At 49.5% G+C, this 17,387-nt stretch overlaps 1 protein-coding gene across 1 annotated transcript in view; it reads left to right on the top strand.

The window, feature by feature from the left end:
- ANXA11 (annexin A11) overlaps positions 1–10,886 on the top strand; it is a 38,077-nt gene extending 27,191 nt beyond the window's left edge. Inside the window, exons 7-15 of the mRNA XM_074374307.1 lie at positions 615–728; positions 2,805–2,895; positions 3,274–3,353; positions 3,466–3,522; positions 5,487–5,580; positions 7,377–7,472; positions 8,469–8,527; positions 8,754–8,876; positions 10,084–10,886. Coding sequence (XP_074230408.1) covers positions 615–728; positions 2,805–2,895; positions 3,274–3,353; positions 3,466–3,522; positions 5,487–5,580; positions 7,377–7,472; positions 8,469–8,527; positions 8,754–8,876; positions 10,084–10,143 — 774 coding nt within the window. The 3' untranslated portion in view covers positions 10,144–10,886. The remainder of the gene's footprint in view (positions 1–614; positions 729–2,804; positions 2,896–3,273; positions 3,354–3,465; positions 3,523–5,486; positions 5,581–7,376; positions 7,473–8,468; positions 8,528–8,753; positions 8,877–10,083) is intronic.
- The last annotated feature ends 6,501 nt before the right edge of the window (positions 10,887–17,387 follow it).

Genomic DNA, 17,387 nt, shown 5'->3' on the forward strand with positions numbered 1-17,387 from the left:
ACAGTAAGGCACATGAGGGCATCTCCTGCTGGCTCTCAGCTGATGGCATCTTCTAGAGGTGAAGGATGCTCTGAGGGAGAAATCCCAGAGTCCACGGGGTACTGAGGTTTGATGAGAGGGGTACTGAGGTTTGATGAGAGGCGCCCAGAGATCTGGGTTCCAGCCTGGCTCTGCTACGACTCGCTGAGACCACGGGCGAGTTAGCCGACTCCCACGCAGGCTGTTTCCCCTGCTGGGAACCCAGGCGGCCCACCCCTGCCCTCTTCGTGACCACCCTAGGTTTACCTGATAGAAGGGCTTTGAAGGAAAGGGCTTTAAGTACTGAGCAAGTGCGGGGGTGGGTGTATTTTGAACTTTGGGGGCCTTGCATCTTAGAAAGGTAACACTGGGTACATATTGAATAGGCCCGTGATCTGGCCCGGTACCTCGCCTACTTTAACGTGCTGTGTGGATCTGGTTTGAAAGCAGGCTCTGATTCTGCAGGTCTGGCTGGGGCCTGAGGTTTGGCTTTTCTGCCGATATTGCTGGTCTATGGATCTGGGGTGTTGTTCCTCTTAGTCATCTTCTGTAGAGTCTCAAAATAGTTTTTTTTGTTTGTCTGAATGTCCAATCAGGATTTGATCAAAGATCTGAAATCTGAACTGTCAGGAAACTTTGAGAAGACAATCTTGGCTCTGATGAAGACGCCGATCCTCTTTGATGCTTATGAGATAAAAGAAGCCATCAAGGTGTGTATGTGCTATATGTGTGTGTGCGCGTGTGTACAACCCGGGGAAAGGCCTGGACCGTGTTGTGTGTCTTAACCCGCTCATTAGCTACTGTTGCCAGCACGGCTCCTGGACCCTTCTGGGTTGGAGTCCAAGTGCTGTAGAAAGGGGAACATCTGGTGGCTTCCCCAAGGGGCAAATGACATACCACTCATCATCAGGGAGCATCTTAGTCTCTCTGCCTTAAAAACACAGCAGGAGCTGATGTTGCAGAGGAAGCTAGTGATGCAGTGATAAGAAGATGGGTAGGAGGTGTGGGTATATCAACCTCATTCTTTGGGACACTATAGTTAGCAGACAACAGAAACTCTCTTGAGGAACTTATACAGAACAAAGGTGGAGAATCAGTTGTGAGGATGAAGATGATCAGCCTAGCTTGGAGAGGGACGAACCCCAGGCAAGATTTCTCTCTCGTCTCAGCTGCTTCTTGAGTGTGTGCCTCATTCTTCCGTCTACTTCTGTGTTTCTCCTTCCTTGTCTGCTTGGCACAGCATCCCTGTCGACCCTTCTCCATGGACCTATCAGATCCAGCCACAGAGGAGACCAGCTGTCCCTTGGTCCAAATTTCAAATAGAGGGCAGGTTCTGGTGGGCTTTGTTTGGGTTCACTCTCCCCCAAACCCAATCAGTTATGACCTAGAGGAGGGTCCTGCACGTTCCATGCAGTCCCATGGCTCCCAAGACCCACAGCAGGTGTCCTGTGGATCGGGCGGGGCAGCTCCCACAGACAGGGAATCTTTGTCAACTGAACAGGTGCCCCAGAAGGAACCTGACATTCCTCAGAGGCCTGATGTGCAGTGACTTTTCCTGCCCCCAAGAGGGTGTTACTCAAAACTGGGCTCACCTCTTGGTGAGTGTTGAGCCAAAAGACACAAGCAAGCCAAAGGGTGGGAGAAGGAAGGATTCATTACTTTTGCAGCAAATGAGTAGAACACAGGGGATCTTTCCCAAAGCAGTGTCTCCTCGAACTGCAAAATTGGGGAATTTTTAAGCTAAGGGCACATGTATATTCATGAAGGGGCTTGGGCAGTGGACAGAATCCGAGTTTTAGTTGATTGACGTCACAAGAGCCAGAAAAGAGCAACATCGTCATCCCTTAGGTTCCAGTTGATCTGGTGGTTGAGGCCCTGAGGGGGTTTAAACTCTGCAAAACAGCTCAAGAAAGTGCTTCAGGATAGTCTTTACCATTGAAAGAGAATTGGGAGTCTTTACATCTGCTCCCTTAACATCATCATTACTGAGCTGTTCATGGGCAAACATTGTGGCCAGGCTTGGATCCCAGATTAGCTTAAGCCAAAAATGACTTCTTTTATGTCAAGAAGCCATGCCTGGTTCTCTTGCTCTGGGAACCCTCTACCGCATCTGCCTACAGTATCATTCCTGTTTTATGGACAAGGAACCTGAGGCACAGAGAGGTTAAGTAACATGCCCAAGGTCACACAGCTAATGAGCAACAGAGCCAAGATTCAAACTGACATAGAAGCCAGGCTGCTGACCCTGTCTTCCGCCTCCTCACTGTTCTTGACGCCGTCATCTCTTTCATCCTTGATGTTGTTGCCTTTTCCTAGATGTCTCCAGATGCTCCACTGTCCACTCTAGGACTTGTGTTTTCCCACATGTTCTTGCTCTTGCTTTAAACCCATTTTCTCTTTTGTTTTGCATATCATTCATGGGCTGAACTTGGAATGAAAAAGATCTAAGTCCACCTCTCGACCCCACCACTTACTGCGTGGCCTTGGACAAGTCATTGCAGCTCTCTGTTTCTGTGTCCTGGCGGGTGGAATGGGGTTGATGCTTCATGTGATCTCTACGTATCACCGTGTCGCTGTCATTACTGCTACTTTCCTGGGACTGTAGGGGGAGCCTTCGTGCCTCAGGCCCGGGCAGTGGCAGCAGCACCATGGGCACCATGGTCTGTGTCCGTGGCTTCTGTCGCTGGGCTTGGTGCCCTGCAGAATCACGGCACCTGCTCTGTTTCCTGGGTGCCAGCGAGGGAGCTGTAACAAGCTTGTGGTTCGGTGTGCGCTCTGCTCTGCAGGGGGCGGGCACCGATGAAGCCTGCCTGATTGAGATCCTCGCCTCCCGCAGCAACGAGCACATCCGGGAACTGAACAGAGCCTACAAGACAGGTTAGGCTGGCCCCGGGGCCTCTGATCCCTGTGCTTTCAGGGCCTGGCCACACCCTCTCCCAGGGCCTCCCTTCCTGGCCTTCTTATCTCCTCATCTGCCACCCCCAACACAATGGGCCTCTATCCAAGACCCAGCCCTGCCTGCTGTTTACACACAAGCAGGTGATGGGGTAAGCAAGGGGAGAGCCTCCTGGGCCAGGTTGGGGCCAAGCCTGACCGCAGACCAGGTCAGCCTGGAAGTCACAGCCCCTCCGGGGTTGCCAGTTGTATGTCCCTGGGGGGCCTTGTGGGCCACCTGTCTCCTCGTGCCAGTGCCCACTGTTGACTGTGTGCAGTGGGTGGCGTGGGCCACAGGATACAAGCGTGTCTCCCTTTCAGAATTCAAAAAGACCCTGGAGGAGGCCATCCGGAGTGACACGTCAGGGCACTTCCAGAGGCTCCTCATCTCTCTCTCTCAGGTACCTTTCCCCGGACAGAGCTCGGGGCCCACAGCGGAGAGAGGGAATGCGGTTAGGGTGGGGTGCATGACTGCAGGGAGTGGACTTGACCACACGGCCTGCTTCCTTTCAGGGAAACCGGGATGAAAGCACAAATGTGGACATGACGCTCGTCCAGAGAGATGTCCAGGTAAGTGTGGTGGCCATGCACCTGGCTTCTGAGACGGAGGGCTTCTCTCACTTTTTTGTATCACGTGGGAGAAGTTCTGGGATGAAAAGAGCGACAGACAAGGAGTGGATTCTAGATGCTGTGAGTTTCACATGGCTCTGCTGCTTATCAGCTGTGCGACCTTGAGCTGCTCACCCCTCCTCTCTGGTCTTCAGTTTCCCCACCTATAGGCAGGAACATGTGGGATAATAAATATTACAACAGATGGCAGATCAGTTATGGATGTGGCAGTCCACGTGACTTGGTGCTTTCCCCGTGTCTGGTTGCATAGACCATTATGTTCACAAATGGGGCAGAACTCAACTCGCCTATTAAGCTTTGGAAGATTTGAGCCTAGAAACCAAGCTGTCACGGTTTGTGCACCCTTAGAATTCTGCCCTTGCCCCCAGCTGGTGTGAACTGAGGACAAAAGGGGGAGCAGTCTCTTGCGGTTTGCTCTCTCTGTCCAGCCGCCAGAGCGCCTCTCTAGAGGAGTCTGGGTTTCCTACTAATGAATTCAGGCCATAGCAGTTCTACCTGGAGAGAGCCCTGCCTTCCTGATGGCATTCACCAGGAACTTGCAGTGGGCTCCTCATCTCTGTCATGAGGCAGGTTGAGGAGGACTCCTGCAGGTGCCCTCTTGCGAGGGCTAGGAGAGAGCCACTCTTCTGGCTTGGCCCACTTGCTTTCCAGATGAGGACACTGAGGTTCAGAAAGGTTGAGCATTGTGTCCAGAGAAACTTGGAGGCAGAGCCTGGACAAGGGCCCAGATCCCTGGCTCATTCTCTGTGCCCAGACAGTGCCTGCCTCTGCCCTGGTCCCAGACCCCTCCTTTAACATCTCCCTGGCTTGGGACTTGGGACGCCCACCCCTTCTTTGGCTCAGAGCTGGACACCCCTGAAGCCCTGGGCTCTGGCTCTTGCCCCAGTGGGAGTTTCCCCGTTGCTGTTCCCCGTACAGGCTGTTTCCTAGCTGAGGCAGAGGTTGCCTTGGTTTCAGGTCTTGGACCTGCTGCTCTGCCTTTTCAGTTCTGGACCTGCTCAGGGTCACCCTGGCCTGGGGGAACTCTGAGCCCCTGATGGCTGCTTTCTGCCCTCAAGGATCAGTGCCTTAACATCCAAGAACTACTACCTGAGGCCTGGAGGGCACTTTGGAGCCAGCTGGTGCAGGGGTTGCAAATTGGCAAATATATTGGGTGAACACTTTCAAAAATTTAACTGAAAAATGCAAGAAGCATCGTGCAAGCACCTCTCACATAAAATCCCATATCCATCACTGTGATCCAGCAATTGTAATATTTATTGTCTCATGCCTCCCTCATATAGATAGGGAAACTGCTTTTAAAGACTGAGAAACTTCACATAGATACCTGAATTTCTCATGAGAACTGGATCTGGCGGCTGTGAGCCTGGGCTCCTCTGTCAGACTCGGCTGAGAAGTAGCTGCCCCTCCTCATGGGCCCCATGGGCCCCACCACCCTCTGGCCTTACAACTGGCCTGATTCCCAAATTTAAGTTACCCAGCTGGCCCCTTTGGGCTTTCAGGTTTGAGACCCCTGAATCCAATCCAAACTTCACATTTTAGAGATGAGGAAACTGAGGCTCAGAGAGGGCCGGTGGTCTGCCTGGAGGCCTGTGACAAGTTGGTAGCAGAGCTGGGCCTCAGGCCCACGTTTTCCTCTGTGCCGCTGCTCCCTTGGTTGGGTTAAAGCTGTTCCTTGCATGTCCTGGGCCCTAGCAGGCCTCAGCTCTCTGGGCTCAGTGGGAGGATGTGTGGGTAATGTCTAGTTCTGCACAGTGAGTGGAGCTCAGTTGGGGTCCTGCCCCCACTTCCCTTCCCCTCTTGGCCTGCGGGCCTGGAGGCTGCCAGGCTCTCGTGGGTGACCCAGGCCTGGTGTCTGGAGTGAGGCCTGACTTGCATGCCTGTCTGCCCATCTGTCTCTCTAGGAGCTCTATGCAGCCGGGGAGAACCGCCTGGGAACAGATGAGTCCAAGTTCAATGCAATTCTGTGCTCCCGGAGCCGGGCCCACCTGGTGGCAGGTAAGGCAGAACTGGGCCTCCCTGCATCCAGGTAATCAGGGCAGACGAGGTGTGGGAGGAAACAGCTTGCAGGAGCACTTGGCAGTTCCCCTCTGCACGGGCCCTTCACTTCCCTGAAAGAGCCCCCTGGTGGTGATTTAAAAGGTCTTGTCAGCAGGTTTCCTGAGTTTCTGCAAGTATCAGACGCTGGGGGAAAGCTAGGGAGGAGGTAAGGGAAATGCAAGCTTCCTGGTGTCTTTCCGTGCTAGAATGTGGCGAATGTATTAGAGTTGAGGGAGCCTTCAAGAGCACCTGATCCAGTGGTTTCCAAGCTGTGGCATAAAAAATAAACATAACAGCAATAATACTCAGTAACACTCATTTACCTATTCCTTCAACAAATACATACTGAGCTCCTGCCTGGTGCCAGGTCGTGGAGCAGGTGTAGGGGACGGCACTGCAGAATCTCTGTTCTCATGGGGTTCACCTGCTTGTTTGGGGAGACAGGCAGTAAACAAAAATTAAGTACCATCTGGGTTTGCATCCCTGGTGTTTCCTTGTGTGTCCAAATCCTCCCACTTTATAGATGAGGAGCAGGCACAGGGCAGCTGGGGAAGTTAGGTCGCCCAGCTGGTAACGGGACGGAGCTGGGATTTGAACTCAGACTGAGGGCCTCCAGGGCACACTTTTTAACGTCTACGCTATACTGTAATGAAGCATTAGTGAACACATGTTCACCTTAATCACTGTTTATTTTCATGAGCATGGAATATATATGTGGCCCATCAAACCCCAGGTTTCAGACATTATTAGTCAGGAGAAAACAGGAGCTGATCTGAAGAAAATAGTAAATAATGAAGATGGACAGAGAAATAGTGGAAATCACGATACTGATATGCAGATAACAGCAGTTTGGAGAACACAGATAGAAACTGAGACCCTAGCTGGGGAACGGGGGAGTTTAAAGGGATGGAGGTAGGACCCAGGTCTCCACGGTGCCACCTGCCTGTCCCGGAACCCACAGCCCACTTCCCCGGGGGTGGCCCATCCTCGGGTAAGCTGGGGCGCTGGACGGGCATTAGTGTGCAGTCAGATTGAGAAAGCCCAGCACGTGGAATGATGGCTTGCGTGACTGGAAGTGCGAGGGATTTGAGAGGAGAGTGTTGGTGTCGGGGAATCCAGGACAGGGGATTGAGGTGCGATGGGTAAGCAGTCTGGCGAGGGTGGTGCTGGTCAGGGGACCACATGAGCAGACTTGGGGGGCGGCGGGTGCACTGGCCTGAGATGAGAGCTGGGCGGGTGTGGTCAGTGGGGCCGCCCAGGGTGGTGGGAGCAGAGCGGGAGAGGTGGGCTCCTGGAAGGCAGAGGCCTCCTCACCATGTGTCCTGTACAAGTCAGCTTGAGCTGCCTTCATAAAATACCAGAGACCGGGTGACTGAAACAACAGAAGTTTACTTTCTCACAGCTCTGGAGGCTGGAAGTCCAAGATCAAAGTGGCGCCAGGCTTGGTTTCCCCGGAGGCCTCTCTCCTTGGCTTGCAGACGGCCGCCTCCTTGCTGTGGCCTCATGTGGTCTTTCCTCTGGGTTTGCATCCCTGGTGTCCCCTGTGTGTCCACATCTCCTTTTCTTATAAATATTCCAGTCAGATCGGATTCGGGCCCATGCTAAGGGCCTCATTTTAACTTAATTACCTCTTTAAAAACTTTAACTCCAAGTACAGTTACATTTGGAAGTACTAGGGGTTAGAATTTCAACATAGGAATGAGGGGTGGGGGGCAGAATTCAGTCCATAACATGTCCCTCTGTCTTCTCATTAGTTTTCAACGAGTATCAGCGAATGACGGGTCGTGACATTGAGAAGAGCATCTGCCGGGAAATGTCCGGGGACCTGGAGCAGGGCATGCTGGCCGTGGGTAGGTGTCCTGGGTAGGTGGGTAGGTGTTGTAAGTTTTCAGGCTGCTCACCCATCCTCTGGTTGAGGAAGAGAGTAGTGATGGTCCAAGATTGCTAAATCCAGCTGCCTACAGGGTGGGAAGTCAGGCTGCTTCCGGGATCACTGTGTGGTTGTACCCCCAGCCGTCCTGGAGGTGGTGTCTTGTTTATATTTCAAGCAAAGCTCCAGGGGAGGGAGCTGAGTGTGGGCACTCGTGGGAGAGCGACCAACTGCTCTCCCGAGGAAGATGACTCACATTCTGCTAAAAATACATTCCTGCAGGCAGTTGTCAGATGTTTCTGATGGAAGCACGTGGAAAGATTTTTTTTTTACTTGCCACAGCAAAACAGGCCGTTGCTAAGGAAGCTGGCATAGCTCCCAGGACGCTGGTGCGCTTCCTGCAGTGACTGTGTCCTGCCCTCTGGAGCAGGGCCTGGAGGGCTCCAGGTCCTTCCACCCCACCTCCCAGAGAGGGGTTAGCCCTTCTCTATAACCACTTGGGAACATCACAGTTTGCCTATCTTTTCCTTTGCTTTTCTGGATGGGACCAATGTCCCTGCGTCCCCCATGGTAGGTATCATGGCCTGAGAACCCCAGGGAGACATTCACTCCGCTCAGCCATCCTTCTCCATGAGGGTCACACCACCTCCAGCCCGTCCACTCCTGCCCGAGAAGCAACATGGTTCCTTATCACCATACACATTCCTTCCCTATGCAGCCCCTTTCAGCACAGTGGTTACCAGGAAAGCAGTTGGGTTGGTGTCCAGGCTCTGCATGTTTCTGTTCCAAAGAGCTGGAGCAGGATCGTTGGATAATTGAGCCTGGAGGAGATGGGGGAAGAGGAAGCTACATGTGGTGGTGTGTTTGATTGACATCTGGCCTCCTGAGAGGATGCTGTGAGCTCCATGTCCTCCCCACCCCCCACCCCAGACTTGGTTTTCTACAAATTGAGTTACACTGTGTTTCTCTTTTCCAGTGAAATGTCTTAAGAATACCCCAGCCTTCTTTGCTGAAAGGCTCAACAAGGCCATGAGGGTAGGTAATCCCCACGTGCAGGGTCTGGGTGGGGGGTGTCTCAGCCCTACCTGTGACTAGTACCTTGCTCAGGGAAGGGGGCATGAGGAGAGCCATCCTTCAGCCAAGAGGACAGAGGACAGAGGGCCCACTGGTGTGGAGGGGCCAGGGCCCAGGGCAGGTGGGGAAGTGGGTGGTGAGGAGGCCTGTTGCCCACAGCCCACAGCCTTTGGCGGACTTTCTTTAGGGAGCAGGAACCAAGGACCGGACCTTGATTCGCATCATGGTGTCTCGCAGTGAGGTCGACCTCCTGGACATCAGGGCGGAGTATAAGCGTCTGTACGGGAAGTCGCTGTACCAGGACATCACGGTACGACAGGCCCTCCAGGGCCTCCCCGGCCACTCCCGCTGCCCTCTTCGCCCTCCCTCCCTGTGGTTCTGCATCTGTCAGGGAGGAGTCAGTCGTGTCCCAGACCCTGGAAGGCCTGCAGCCTGGCTCCCCGCTGAGTCACTCCTCTCCCTCGGCTGAGGTGGAGGCAGTTCAGAGGGAGGGCTTGGGGTCCAGTTCTGACTTTTCTCCCTGCTCATTGTGTGCTCTCGAGCAGCTTCCCTGAACCTCACTAAACTTCAGTTCCATCATCCTTACAATGAGGATAGTAATACCTCAATTATTACTCAAGTGTTGTGAATCTTGAAGGAGGCCGTCCACGTGAAGCACATTGTGTGACCGTGTAAGGGTCTCATAGACACTACTCCTCTGTCATCACTGTGCGAGAGCCGGTCTGGCAAAGTAGATTCCTGTTGGGGATTGGGGGGGATCCTGACAGTAAAATTCTCAGCTCACGTGAACCTTGAAATTGAAGTCACCACGCCCAGGTCCTGATTTCAGACTCATTAAGCTTGATGTTGGGCGTCCCCGAGAGAAGGTTCTTGGCTAGAAAAAGGATGCTGTTGGTAGCAGAGAATTAGTAACTATTCACAAAGTATCTTGCGTGTGTCAGCAGGCCGTGGGCATCTGGAAGAACCCATCGGCCTTGCCCTCAAGGAAGGAAATGAAGGAAGGATGTGATTAGAAACTAGCCAAGTGTGGCCATACTTCTAAAATAGGTGCAGTGGGCCCAGATGGAGGAGATGGGTGTGAGCTCGGGTGCCAGGGGATGGCAGTTCCCTCCCCTGGACGGTCGCATCCCAGTCGGTTACATTTCTTGCACAGGGCACAATACTGGGTTTTGGCGTAATCTCAACTTAGTACAACAAAAATGCACTGGGCCAAGGCCACCCTTAGCCTTGGGGTGGGGTGCTTTTGGATGTTTGAAAGTTTTTTGTGTTTATTCTTCAAATTCTGACTTTGATCATTGGGGTGAGTTAGTATTCTGTTTTTAAACGAAAAGCTGGGGAGGCTGAACTGTGTTGTCCAAGGTGTGTGCCGCAGGCGAGGCTGAGTGTATGAGCCTCCGATGGGGGGTTTCCTGGGATGGGGCTGCCCGTCTGTAAGGGCGCCTGGAGCAGAAGAAAATCAGGAGGCCAAAGCCGGCCACACCTCTCTTAACTAATGTTTTACTTGTTTCTGTGACCAGGGAGACACTTCAGGGGATTACCGTAAGATTCTGCTGAAGATCTGTGGTGGCAACGACTGAGTGGTGACTGGTGGGTCACTTCTGTCCACCTGCTGGCAACAGCGATGCCAGGAAAAGGCTAAAAGAATGTCCGTCGGTTTCTAATAAGTCCACAAAGCAGCCCCCAGGTGTCCCAGTGCGGACTGTCTGTAGCACCTTGGCCCACCCTCCGCCCGCCCTCCTGATCCGTATGGTATATCACGCTTGTGCTGAAGGAGCTGGGTGGGAACTCTCAGGGTGCCTCCCCACGCCCCTCTCAGCCTCTTGCTGCTGAAGTAGACGTTCTGTTTCCTGACTCATACAATCCTGCCCCTTTGCTTGTGGCCGAGACTCTTGCTTCATTTTAGTGGAGTAATTTTGTATGTTTATTTGGAGGCGCTCATTTTTTTATATAGTCATGGCCAGACAAGTGCACCCATGTCTCTTTGTTGCATACACGGTTCTCGTGAGAGGTGGGGGTTGGGGGCGCCGTGTCTTCACTGAGGAGTAAAAGGGAAAACCTTAAGGGTAATCTTCGCATCTGGCGAGAATGTGTCATGAGCTTTGTTATTGCCAAACTCATTCCTTTTTAGAAAAGAAAGAAAGGGGAAAAAAAAAAGGCCAGAAAGTCATCTGTTCCTTCTTCCATGCAAAACCACAAGAACAAAGCCAGCTCCCTGCCAGTGACAGGGCTTCTTGTGATTGAGAATGTGCCTTAAATCTGAATGTCAATGGCCAAAAGCTGTTTCTAAATTAAAGCCAGCCAGCTCTGGATTGTTCTGGAAGTGTTTTCCTGGTGCAAGGCATGTTTTCTTCTGGTTCATGATTGTATCCTGTAGCTCAGGGGTTCCAGCCTTAGTAGCCAGTGAAGACTCACATGACTTCAAATAGAAACTTGTGCTGGGAAACCCTACGGGTATATAATTCACAGGGACTGAACTGTAAGGACACGAGAAAGGGAGGTTTCTGAAATTCATGCCCCCGGCCCAAAAGGTGTGGGGATCTTGGTCAGATGTGGGTGCAGTGAAACCACTGAGGGCAAGTAGGGACAGTGCGGTCCTTCACCCCGGTCCTGAAGGAGGGACACAGGCGGGGGGTGTGCATGACTCCTGGGGGCGCCCTTATGGCCAAGGGTCAAAGAGACACGAGACCAGTGCCTCCCCTCAGGGGCCCTTCTGTCTGAAAGGGAGCTCCTGGCCGTGGCCCACGGCAGGCCCTCTGCCTCTTGGCTGGTGGTGGTAGGAGAGGGCAAGTCCAGAAGGGACAGAGTTTTTAGAAATTGTTGTGTCATATCCAGAAGCCCAGAGCTTGGCTTCTGGTCAGGGGTCTCCACTCCCTTTCTGATTTCTTATGTTGAAAGTTTAGAAAGGAGAGAATCCAGAGACGGGTGGGAGCCCCAGCCTGCCGGGCCCTAGCAGGGGACCCAGGGAGCGGCCTGTCCACAGAATAGACATCTGCTTGGGGACACCACCTTGACTCCTCACTGCCTTCTGGACATAGGGGAGGGGGCGGCCCAAGAGGCCCGGTGCAGCCATGAGCTGGACACTAGCCAGGCCTGCCTCCCTGCCTTGCCCAGCAGAGAAGGCTGATGTGGGCCCTGGAATGGATGGCCGGCCCTGCTCATCACTTCATCCCTGCCTCAGTTTCCATGCCTGGAGCCTCCTGACCAAGGCCCAGCATGCTTGGCTGAGGCACTCCCCACCTAGGGCAGGCCCTTTGCCCTCGGGTGCCCAGTGGGACTGCCTGGTGGGATGGACTGCGTGGTATTGCACGACTTACTGTGAGCTCAGGCTGACCCTAGTGACCTCCTGAGCCATGCCAGGGCCTAGAATCAACCTCCTGCAATGTGACTGAATGTTCTGTGACATTACTATGTCCCATTGTGTGCACCAGAGGTTTCAACCTGGTGTCCAGCCGGCAGCATCTAACCTGTATGTATATTTACTTTGGTCCCCAAAGAGTCTTTTTAGATGTTTGAATTTGTTGTCAACATTTAAGCATTGAGAGATTTCATATTTTTAAAAATCTGAAATAATGGATTCTCTTGAAAAACCAAAAATTCTAGCACTACTGGCCCAGCATTCCTGCACAGCAATTGCTGCCAGAGCCAACTTGCAGCTACCCTGTTTAGACGCGTACTATCCATTTTGCCACAGGCCCCACTACTCCCTGTGGTGTTATACCCAGCACATGTTACCTATTTGGCCCTATTATAGGCCTTTGAGTTTGAAACCTCTGGTCTGCACACTTGGGGACTACCTGTGTTCATCTTGGCCTCAATCTCTACTTTATGTTCCTCTGGCTGCCCTCTTGGTTATGCCCAGGGGACCCATAGTGAGGATGGGCTGGAGGAAGATGTGGACTCCTCACAGATCTCTTCAGAGACAGCGAAAGGCAGCTGCCACCTTCTAAGGTGAGTGGAAGCTTTTTAACACGATGATGCTCGGGATAAAAAACGATGAGGGAGACAATGACCTTACAGCTCATCTGTCTGGCAGAGAACTGCACTGGGTCTTTCCTGCTTCCTGGAGGTGTTCGTCAAGGCCAGTCCACGCTACACATCCAGGGTCACTTCCCGAATAGCAACCAGAGGATGAGACACCAGGTGATTTCTGTCCTGAGTCCATTTTCAGCAGCTCTGGGACATCTGAAGGAATACTGCATGCTAGGGGCAGGTCCAGAATTAGGGTGAGGTAATGAGTCATTTGCCTCAGGTGCAAAATTTAAGAAAGGAACCTTGGAGTGCTCGCTTTGTGGATGCAGGAATGGTCCTGAAGTGGGGGTTCTCAAACCCTAGTGCGCATCAGGATCATCTGAGGAACTTATTAAAGATGCAGGTCCCTGGACCCCACCCTCACTGATTCTGAGCTGGCACAGGGGCCAGGAAAATGCATCTGTAACCTCATTGACTTATATTCTGATGCTGATCTAAGTACTCCTGCGCTGAGACAGAGAACTTTTGAGACTAGAAATGTTCACACAGAGGGCAGGTGAGCAGGTGGCTGGGTGTTTGGAATTCAGTCAGGTGATGGGAGATGGGATTAGTCAAGTCCCAACTTTGGCAGAGGGACCTGAAAGTTGAACCTTTGCAGGTACCCATGGGCAAGCCAACAGCTGCATAGCCGTGGCATGTCCATTCTTTTGTTTTGGCAGGAAGCTCTAGTCCTGGCCTAGGACTTGGCCTATTATTTCAGCTGTCAGCTCCTTCCTACCCTGGCTGATATGGAATGGAGTAAGATATGGAAACAAATCAAGCTAAATCATTTCCCCAGGCAGGTACCAGCTTAAATTGTCACCCCATCAAATCTGAAAGCTCTCTGCCTGTGTTCCTCTGAGGACAGGGACATCTTTACTCAGTCCTCCACCTGGCCCTTTACAGGGTTCTCTCTCAGCAAATGATTCAACCCATGAAGCCTCCAACTCTACAAAGGGCTCTTAACCTTCAAACCCCACTCCTTGGGAAGCTCCCTTTGGCCTAATACTGGTGTCCACTCTGAACCTGGTTCCTTCTCAACGGTAAGAGCTGATGCAGCCCTGAAGCAGGAAGCACACTGGTCCCGGAGTCAAGCATCCCTATTCTGGTCTCAGCTCAGCCACTGATTTGCTGTGACCTTGGATAATTCACTTCCCCTCTTTGGGCCTCTGTTGCCCCTTTGTAAGATGAAGGGTAGACTAGATCAGAGCATCTTAAACCTCATTGTAGTCAGCAAAAATGGTAGAGTAGGGAACTCCAAAAGTCCGTTGTTCCTCCTTGAAAGCGACAAATAAGATGGCAAAGATGGTCAGAGTCAACTTTATCAGAACTCTGAAAACTAATGGAAAGTTTGCAGCACCCAGTCAAAAGCTTAAGGAAAAGGAAAAAAAGCCAAGTCTTAGTAAGACAGTCTTCTTGCATTTTCACGTACCCCAGCCTTAGCCTCCTCATCCCAGCTTGATAACAGCATTGAAAACAATATCCACAGGGCACTGAAGGTTCCTAGCAATGGAGGGAACAGAATGGACCTAGTTCTCAGGAATTATGGTGGTTTATTTTGGTCCATCTGGTTGCTCCCTAAAAGACTGGCTCAAATGACTTGCTTTTATTTACCTAATTGGAACTCTCCCAGGGTGGAGGTGGCAACCCTGGAGGACATTTGAAGGCAAATTCATTAGCCACTGATGCCTGGAGAAGGGGATAACAGTTGGGGCAAACAGGAGACAAGCTGAAAAGTTTGGGGAGGGAAGGCTGGGGATGAGATGCTTTGGGGTATAATGGTTTTGGAGTGCTCCCATGAACTCCTGGGACTGTAGAAGGCCACATACATGCCCAGCATTGGGCATATCCTTAGAAAAGACTTGAGACGGCCCTAAGCGCCTTAACCTCTGGCTGACCTTCAGGCTCTGCACAAGCAGGAAGTGAGGGCTAAGGCAGAATCGTAGACTGCCTGGCTGTGTCAAAAGTTTTGCCCCAGCACACATTTGTAAAGATTGGGAGATTGGGGGTTTTGTTGTTGTTCTAGGAGTTTAAGGAGGTATACTGAATCACTAGTGACCACTAAACAGAGACTTCAATAGTCACACCTGACAAAGAATACAAACTTTAAAAGATTAGTCCAGAAGAGTCACTAAACAAACTACAACAAATTCAACAAGCAGCAGCAACAAACTCTGGGAAGGGGGAAGAATCTGATCTCCAGAATTTTCACTTTACAATGTTCAGAATGCCTCATTTTCAACAAAAATTATGAGGCATGCAAAGAAACAAGAAAGTAGGACCCATACACAGGAAAGCCAGAAATCTGTTAATAGAAATTGAGGAAAGCCTAGATGTTGGACTTACCAAGCAAATACTTCAATCAACTGTCTTGAAAAAAGCTCAGAGAGCTCAAGGAAACTATGTAGAAAGAACTACAGGAAATTAAGAGAACTGTGTCTCACCAAATAGAGAATATCAGTAAAGGGAAGCTAAAAGAACCAAGTAGAAATTCTGGAGTCAAAAAGTACAATAACAAATTTTACAAAATCACTAGAGGGTTTCAACAGATTTGACAAGACAGAAGTTGGCAAACTTCAAGTTAGGTCAGTTGACATTTCCCAATCTGAGGAGCAAAAAGAAAAAAAAGAATAAAGGAAAATTAACAGCCTAAGACCTGTGGGACATCAAGTATACCAATATAATGGGAGTCGCAGAATAAAAGAGAGAAAGCAGAAATATTTGAAGGAACGATGGCTGAAAGCTTACCAAATCTGATGAAAAACATTAATCCAGACATCCCAGAAGCTCAGTGAACTGAGTAGATTTTTTTTTAAAAGATCCACTTTGAGACACGTTATAACCAAACTGTTGAAAGACAAAGAAGGAATCCTGAAAGCAGCCATAGAGAACTGACTTGTCACAAAGAAGGATCTTCAGTAAGATGAATGTCTGATTTCTTGTCAGAAACCATGGAGGCCAGAAGGCAGTGGGATGACATATTCGGTATGCTGTTAAAAAAAAAAAAAAAAAAAAAGCAACCAAGAATCCTGTATCAGGCAAAATATTCTTCAGAAATGAAGGAGATGTTAACACATTCCTGGATGAGCAAAAGCTGAGTTTGTTGCTAGTAGACCTTGCCTACAAGAAATGCTAAAGGTAGTCCTTTAAACTGAAATGAAAGATTATTGCATGTAGTTGAAATCTGCATGAAGAAATAAAAATAAATTAGTAAAGGTAAACATAGGTAAATATAAACATCAGTATTAATATATATTTTTTTTGTTTGTAGCACTTTTTTTCCTATATGATTTAAAAGATAATTACACCTAACAATGATTATAACATTTTTGGGCACAAAACGTATAAGGATGTAACTTGTGGCAGTAACATGAAAGGCAGGGGATGGAGCTATATATAGGAGCAAAGTTTTTGTCTCCTGTTGAAGCTTGGTATTAATTCAAACTTAACTCTTACAAATGAAGATGTTAAAACATCCTTTGCTCATGGATTGGAAGACTTAGTATTGTGGAGATAGAAATAGTCTAAAAATTGATCTACAGATTCAATCCAATCCCTGTGAAAATTCCAACTGACTTCCCCAAATGTGGACAGGCTGATCCTAAAATTCATATGGAATTGCAAGGAACTGGTCCTCAAACAGCCAAAACAGTCTTGGAAAAGAACAACAAAATCAGGGAACTTACACTTCTTAATTTCAAAACTGACTACAAAGCTACAGTAATTCAAACAGTGTGATATTGGCATAAAGGCAGACATATAGAACCATGGGATAGAACTGAGAAGTCAACCTAAACATCTATGCTCAAATGATTATTGACAAGGGTGCCAGGACCATTCAATGTGGAAAGAACATTCTCTTTAACAAATAGTGCAAAGACAACTATCCCCAAGCCAAGTAATGAAGTGAGATCTCCACCTTACACCACATAAAGAAATTAAAATAGATTTTAAAAACTAAATGTAAGAACTAAAATAAAAACTTAAGGAGAAAACAGGAATAAATCATAACCTTGGATGTGGTGATGGATTTTTAGATATGACACCAAAAGAACAAGCAACAACAACAAAAAATAGATAAACTGGATTTCATCAAAGCTAGAACTTTTGTTTCAAAGGATACTATCAAGTAAACAGACAACCCACAGAATGGGATAAAACATTTGTAAATCATAGATCTGATAGAAGCCTAGGATCCATAATACATAAAGAACTCTTACAGCTGAACAAAAAGACAACGTAATTTTTAAAATGGGCAAAGGATTTGAGTAGACTTTCTCCACAAAAGACATACAGGAGGCTGATAAACACATGAAAAGATGCTCAGCATCACTAGTCAGTTTAGGCAAAAGCAACTGAAAACCACGAGATACCACTTCACATCTAGCATGATAGCTATAATCAATAAGACATGTTGGAGAGGATAAGGAAAAATTGAAAACCTGATACATACTTGCTGGTAGGAATGTAACTTGGTACAGCTGCTGTGCCAAAGAAGTTTGGTGGTTCTTCAAAAACTTAACATAGAGTTACTGTTTGATGCAGCAATTCCATCCTTCATTATAGACCCAAGAGAAATGAAAACACATCCACATAAACTTACCCACCAATGTTCATAGTGTTACTCATAATAGCCAAAAAGTGCCAACAACCCAGCCGTCCATTGATTTGATGAATGGATGAATAAAATGTACATCCATGCAATGGAATATTATTCAGCCATAAACAGGAATGGAGTTCTGATACATGCTACAATAGAGATGAACCTTGAAAACATTATGCCAAGTGGAAAAAAAAATCAGACATAAAAAAG

The sequence above is a fragment of the Camelus bactrianus genome, chromosome 11 (genome assembly GCF_048773025.1).
Source record: "Camelus bactrianus isolate YW-2024 breed Bactrian camel chromosome 11, ASM4877302v1, whole genome shotgun sequence".
Classification (NCBI taxonomy): Eukaryota; Metazoa; Chordata; class Mammalia; order Artiodactyla; family Camelidae; genus Camelus; species Camelus bactrianus.